The sequence below is a fragment of the Humulus lupulus genome, chromosome 8, assembly GCF_963169125.1.
Source record: "Humulus lupulus chromosome 8, drHumLupu1.1, whole genome shotgun sequence".
Classification (NCBI taxonomy): Eukaryota; Viridiplantae; Streptophyta; class Magnoliopsida; order Rosales; family Cannabaceae; genus Humulus; species Humulus lupulus.
The window spans coordinates 26,565,082-26,572,544 of NC_084800.1; the positions used below are offsets into that span (position 1 = coordinate 26,565,082).

Sequence of the window (7,463 nt, forward strand, 5' to 3'; positions counted from 1 at the left end):
ACCAAAAATAGAGACACTCTTGTTGGCAGGGGCTAATAAACTCACACCCCAATTATTATTGAATCCTCTTTGTATGTACGTGTGTATTTACATCTCATGTGCATAATGATTATGAACATATATCATGTGAGCTAAACTTCATATCATTGAATAATTTTTCAAACATCTAGTTTTGATTTGACTGTATAAAATCTCTCCTTTACCTATTAAATTAATGAAAAAAAATCAACACTAATTAGCAGTCCTATAAATAAATTCTAGTTTTAATCTTCTCCGATCACTATTTAATTGGTTAGGCTTTCTTAAGAAAAGAAAAGAAAAAGCCAATACAGAGTATCACACAGAAAGTTCAGACAAATAACTGCTCTCGTTCATTTTTAAAAAATAAATCAATTAGCGAGAATCTACTCCACATTATTATTCACATATTGTATATTAGATTAAGCAAAATAAACATGAATAATAAGAAATTAGATTAATTATCGTTGCAAACAGTAAATTACGTACAAAAGATGGATATAATGAATTTTTATTATTTGAATAGTGATCGTTTGCTATATCAGAATCAGATTGTTTTTGGCGTTTGCGAAGAAACGTGTATCTCATTGATCAAGTGAACTCAATAATTAAATATTAAAAAGCAAGAAGCATCTCAAATCAATTATTTTAGAAATATTCCATTGCTTACTTTAAAAATAATGACGACTTTTCTCATCTTATATATTTCTTTTATTATAATAAGAACATATATAGCTATTACAGCTGATCGATCGTTCAGTAGTGAGATGGCGATGGCGATGATCAAGGAGAAGGAGTCGAGTATGGTGAAGCCAGCGGAGAAGACTCCACGGCGGCGACTTTGGCTCTCGATTTTGGACATGATGATAAACAGTCACACTCATGTTCCAATACTATACTTCTACAGATCCAACAATGGAGCCTCCAACTTTTTTGATGCCAATATTCTCAAACAAGCCCTTAGTAAGGTCCTTGTCCCTTTTTATCCCATCGCCGGCCGCTTACGGCTCGACGGCGGTGGCCGGACTGAGATAGACTGTAATGAGGAAGGTGTCCTCTTCGTCACGGCGGAGACCACCGCTGTCATCGATGACTTGGGAGATTTTGCTCCCTCGCAAGAGCTTCGGAGGCTCACTCCAACTGTTGACTACTCTCTCGGAATCTCTTCTTATCCCTTACTCTTATCTCAGGTACTTGTTCTTTATGGTATTGTTATATAAATATTACTATTGTTAATATTGGTGGACTTAATTAATTTATGATGAGTCATAGCAATTATATATATATATATATAAATAAATACATTGGTTAAATGACAAGAATATATAAAGTGCAAAACCAATGATAAAATGAAAGTTTTTTTACAATAAAATAATGATATGTGCACAAAAATATTACATGGCTGGTGATATTTTTTTTTAAATTTGATTTTAATAAATTTAATTATTTAAATAAAATTGTTATATCATGTCTGTTGGTATTATATTTTAGTACATAATTAAAGAACACATTTTATTACACTTTTACAATATTAGTGAAGGAAAATTTTATTCCCCTTTCAAAAAAAAAAAAGAAGGGAAAGTTTAATTTGTAGAAAAATAATAGGACACAAAATACTTGAATTATTAGTTAAAAAAAAACTTAAAAGTACAAAAATAATAAGGAAAAAGTCTGGATATTAACATTTGTGTTTAAAATTAGTTTTTGTAATAAATATTGTTTTTTTTGTTAAAAATTAAATCAATAAATTTATGAGATCCCTCCTTATAATTAGTTATCGAGATGTACAATTAATGGAAAAATCATTTTCATTTAGTTGCATTTTTTTATGAAGATTTAGTTACATGATTAATTTGCATGTATTGTCTAAAATTATTATGGTTATTTAGAGTTTTTGTCCCTGATTTTTTAGTAAAGTTAAAAATTACTCCTAAATTATTTACAGTATTGTAAAGTAAGACTTATGTTAAGTTTTATCCTATGTGGTTAACCACTTGTTATTGTCAGGTCAACGCCATGTGTATAATAAATCATTTATAATTAAAAGTAATTTAAAATTAAAAATATATATTTCTTATAAAATATTAAAATTAAAAATATTTCAAAAACTCAAAAAATATATATTTTTTCTTTTAAATTCTTAAAAAAAGTAATTTTTTTGAATAAATTCTTAAAAGATTAATTAAATAAAATTTTCAAATATTAACAAAAAAATTGAAAATGATTTTTTTTTTTTGACAAAACTTAAACTAATATAATTTAAGCTTTATTAATTCCATCATTATTAAAAATAAATAATTTAATTTTGCATAATTTGTAATAAGTATTCCATAATTTTGTATCAGTAGCAACTTGCAATATTATGTTCTAAAATTTATTTTTAGGTCACTTACTTCAAGTGTGGTGGAGTATCACTTGGTATTGGTTTCAACCAACAGTTGGCAGATGGGCCTTCTGCATTTCACTTCATTGAATCATGGTCTAAGATCGCTCGTGGTCTTGACATTACTATTCCACCATTTTTAGAGCGAACATTACTTCGACCTCGAAACCCACCTCAGCCCTCATTTCATCACATTGAATACCAACCTCATCATCAACAAGACTTTACTAAAGTTGTCACTAAAGTCGCTTGTTTTAAACTCACCAAGGAGCAACTAAACACCATAAAAGCAAAGGCCAAGGAAGATGTCAATACCAATAATACAACCAAGTTGAGCACATACGAGACTTTCGCAGCTCATATTTGGAAATGTGTTTGTCAAGCACGCGAGCAATCTGATGATCAACAAACCACCTTATACTTTCCTATCAGTGGAAGATTCTCCAATAGATTGCAACCCCCACTTCCACCTGGTTACTTTGGTAGAGGGATTTTTGCAGCTGCATCAATGGCCAAGGTAGGTGATCTTAAAACCAAACCACTGTCTTACGCTGCAAGTTGTATCCATAAAGATTTGGAGAAAATGGACAACGATTATTTAAGATCAAGTATTGACCATTTGGAGCTTCATCCTAATGCGTCCTCCCTTCGGCATGGGCCTCACACTTACAGTTGTCCAAATCTTAGAATTATCAGTTGGGTTAGGTTGGTAAACTATGATGTTGATTTTGGATGGAGTCGACCTATTTACATTGGACCTGGTGGCATTATGTACGAGGGAAAATCATATGTTATACCTTGTCTAGGCAACGATGGAAGTTTATTGGTGCATATAGCTTTGCAACCACAACATATTACAGCATTTGAGATACTGTTTTATCAATATGACGAGAACAAACGTCTTGGTGTTGGAGACTTCATTATTCGATCTACTCTATGATCACTCTTTATTTCTATATACGTTTTGAAATATGTACGATATATATAGCTATACTAGTACTATGTAGAGATATAGTACTAGATATATCATGCTACCTAGTGATGACCTATATATACATATCATTGAATAATTTTTTAAATAAGAAATTTTGAATGTATAAAGTCTCTTGTATTTGCATTTTAATTTTAAAAAATAATAAATATTAGCAATTATAAATTGTGTTTGAAAAATACAATTCCAGCTATTTTATGTTAGATATAGCTCAAATGATAGCACAATAATAATGCCTCAAAGAAATACTAAATGCTCATTTTTTTCCTTCCAATTTTATTATTTGTACTTTCTTAATTATATCCACTGATGGTTTATAATTTTTCTGAAATAATAATTATTTAATAATGTTGATTATATACATCTCAGGCATCTAGATAGAAGAGTGCAAAAAAAAAAAAATGTAAAATAGAATTTACTTACTACAAAATAAACCATAGAAGAGAAGAATAAAAGTGTCAATACAACAACTACCCATATATAAAAAAAGATATTATAGTTGGTAAAATTTAGATTTGTTGATTGGGTAAATAACATTTAGACCTTAGTGCAAAAGTTAATGATCAAACCTTCTTTTTATTAAATGACAATTCAGATTTTATATTTTGCAAAATAAAACAAAATATACACTAAGCAGAATTTTTGTCAATTATTTTTAAATATGCCTAAAATGTCCATAGATTTTATTTAATATTGAATTTTAAATTATTGATTAATAAGTTTTAAATATTAAAAATTAAATTAAATCATATAAATTTTAATTTAAAAATAAAAATATATTTATAGAAAAATTAAAACAAAATCAGAATTTTATTTTAAAAACACATAAAAGGCCTAAATCAAATCATCTTCTTTCCTTCATTTTGTTGAAAAATCCAAAAAAAAAAAAAAAAAAACCTAAGATTGAACAATAAATGAAAAGAATCATCATCATCAAACAATGAACAAAATAACAACATAAACAAAACCGAGATTTATTCAGTGAAACACAGTGAAGCATTAAACACTTAAAAATTCAAAATCTTATTCATTCCAAACTTATACAAGGAGATCTGACTGCCTTGGCATGGGCAAATGAAAGCAAAGTTTGGTGCGGACCCAAACCCAAACAAAAATTGGTTCATCTTGTGCCTGCGAGTTCACAAGATCCTAGATCCAAACCCAAATTGGTTCGTCTTCTACAATGGTCATTTGCCTGTGAGTTTGCCATATCCGGGACCTAAATCAAAACCCAAATTGCTTCATCTTCTGCCATGGCTGTTTTGCCAAATCTGGGATCCAAACCCAAACCCAAATCAGTTTGTTTTCTATCAGAGCAGCCACTTTGACCTTTATTTGAGGGAGATAAAAAAAAAGGACATCATTGTTTTCTTTCTGCAACAGCCAGGGGTGGGCTGGGGCGGCGCGGATCTAGGCTAGGGACGGGGATGGTGGCTGGAGCTGGTGGGAGAGGTAGATCTGAAACTTTGAACGTGGAAGAGAGAGGAGAGAGGAAGAGAAGAGAGGGAATTCAAAGTTTTTTAATTATTTTTTATTTAAAAAAATTAATTAATTTTTTATTTTAACATCTATTTTTAAGTGTTTAATTAAATAAAATTGAAATGCATTTTAGTCGTATTTAAAATAAATTTGACTAATACTAGATTTACAATATTATTTTGTTCTATTTTGTAAAATGTAAAATTTAAATTATTATTTAACAAAATAAATTATCTAATCTATAATTTTTTCACAACATAGTATCCAAAATATTAGCTTCCCTCCCTGATTTGTTGAGATGTATGATTGTGAACACCACAAACCATTAGAATAAAAAAAAAAGGATCATTAAAATCTTGGGACACCAAGGTGCCGGGCAAATCTTGGTAAAACTATGACCCATCTTTGTTAGTGATTGTATTTTGGTTATTGTACCATATGCTAGAAAGAGTATTAGTAATGGTTGCTTGAGAGAATGTTCTTCGATGCTCCGCAAGGTTAGGCGATTTAAGACTAGGTGTTTATAGGTCTCAACTGTGTTATTACTTATTACCCAGGATTTGACAAGACAACTTTAGTCTTCAGCTCTTGGGGCTGGATCCACGTGTTGATTGATTTGGTAGTCTTTCAGCCACATGGTCTTAGAATGACTGGGCTGTTTTTTATTGGATTGTGAAATGGTGGACGCCCAACTTTGGCAAATGGATTGTGACCCATGTTGCCAATGGGCTGGCAGCTTACAAATGGTCAATGGACTAGTATGACATTCCAGGCCATCATGCCACTGGCGAAAGGAAACATTATAAGTTGTAACTGAACTTTATTTGTTGGGCTTACTACGATTTAAATTAAAATTAAAATTATGAACCTCTAATTCAATTTCTTTTTTCTATTTTAGTATATATAATAAAAAATGACTTTTTTCTCTAATTCTAGGTCTGCTTCTTTGGCAAAGGCCGAGTGAGTCTCTCACTTATGTCTCTCATTATATGTGAAATTGGTCATAAATAATTTAGGGAAATTAACACATATACGGCAAATTTGGAAAAAAATTCTAAAAATATGATATTTTAAACTAATTACAAAATTACGGTATTCTATGCCTACCGAGTTATTCATATTACCCATCCCATTACATGTTGAATATTACACTTCAAATTTGTATCAAACCATTACAAATATTATCTTGAACAACATATATATATATATTAACATCTTTAATTCAGTTTTGAATTACTTATTTGTACACTTACAAAATTGTAATCAAAGTTTACACTTTAGAAAATCATATTGTTGAAAAGTCATAATCATAAAGTTATTTAAAAATATAGGTTGTATTTGGTAACACTTAAAAAAATAGATTTTTATTTAATTAATTAAAAATTTGACAATTAAATATAATGTTGTTTGGTAACACTTAAAAAAAAATAGTTTTCTATTTAATTAATTAAAAATTTGACAATTAAACATAAAATGTGTTTGGTAACTCTATTTTTATTTATTATTATTTTTTAATTTTAATTAAAATTTATTAAATTTTGAAAATAGAATTTTTTCACTTTCAAATTTTTTTAATCCATTTTCAACTTTTTTTTTCTTCAATTATTCAAATCAACACTTCATATTGTTAAACAAAAAATAAAAATAAAAGTTATCAAACACATTTATTATTTTTTATTTTTAAAAACAAAAATAGTTAACAAACATATTTTTATTTTTTTAAAATAAAGAAACAAAAGTAAAATAATATTTTTATTTTTGTATTTAAAAATTCAAAAACAAAAATTTTACCAAACACAACCAAAATGAGTTTGGTAACTTTATTTTTATTAATTATTTTTTAAAATTTTAATTAAAATTTATTAAATTTTGAAAATAGATTTTTTTAAACCATTTTCGATTTTTTTTATTCTTTTCTTCAAATCAACACCTCGTATTGTTAAATAAAAATAAAAGTTATCAAACGCGTTTATTATTTTTTGTTTTTAAAAATAAAAAACAAAAATAGTTACCAAACATATTTTTATTTTTTAAAAATAAAGAAACAAAAATAAAATTATATTTTCATTTTTGTGTTTAAAAAATTCAAAAACAAAAATTTTACCAAACACAACCATAGCAATAAACTTGTAACAAATTTTTACAAACAACATTAGCGATGCTTATCTGATCCAATCCAACATTTTTAACACTAACCAATCAAATCCAATTAAATGTTAGATGTTGGAAATCATCATCTAATCCGTTTTGGCCTACAATCCAATCCAATCCAATTGTAATTGGATTTGTAATTGGATTGGGTCGAGTTATTTTTAATTTTTTTTTATCTTTGAACCTAAATTTTGATATTAAAGAAATTAACAAGCAAAACAAAAAACATACAAAAAACTAGACACCATGTAGTAATAATACCAATTTAAGTCTTTACAATTGTCACATTATAGTAATTTAAATATTAAGTTTACAACATTAAGTCCATTAAATATCATGATAGAGAAAGGCTAAGATTACAAATCCAATCAAATCCAATTGTAATTGGATATCCAATTTTTTATTATTGGATTGGTTCGGGGTAATTGGACTGGTTTGGAT

At 28.0% G+C, this 7,463-nt stretch overlaps 1 protein-coding gene across 1 annotated transcript; it reads left to right on the forward strand.

The window, feature by feature from the left end:
- Positions 1 to 700: 700 nt before the first annotated feature.
- Positions 701 to 3,541, forward strand: LOC133796489 (shikimate O-hydroxycinnamoyltransferase-like). The gene is made up of 2 exons (XM_062234022.1): positions 701 to 1,208; positions 2,403 to 3,541. The coding sequence occupies exons 1-2, from the start codon at positions 786 to 788 to the stop codon at positions 3,339 to 3,341; spliced, it is 1,362 nt and encodes a 453-aa protein (XP_062090006.1). The 5' UTR covers positions 701 to 785; the 3' UTR covers positions 3,342 to 3,541.
- Positions 3,542 to 7,463: the final 3,922 nt, after the last annotated feature.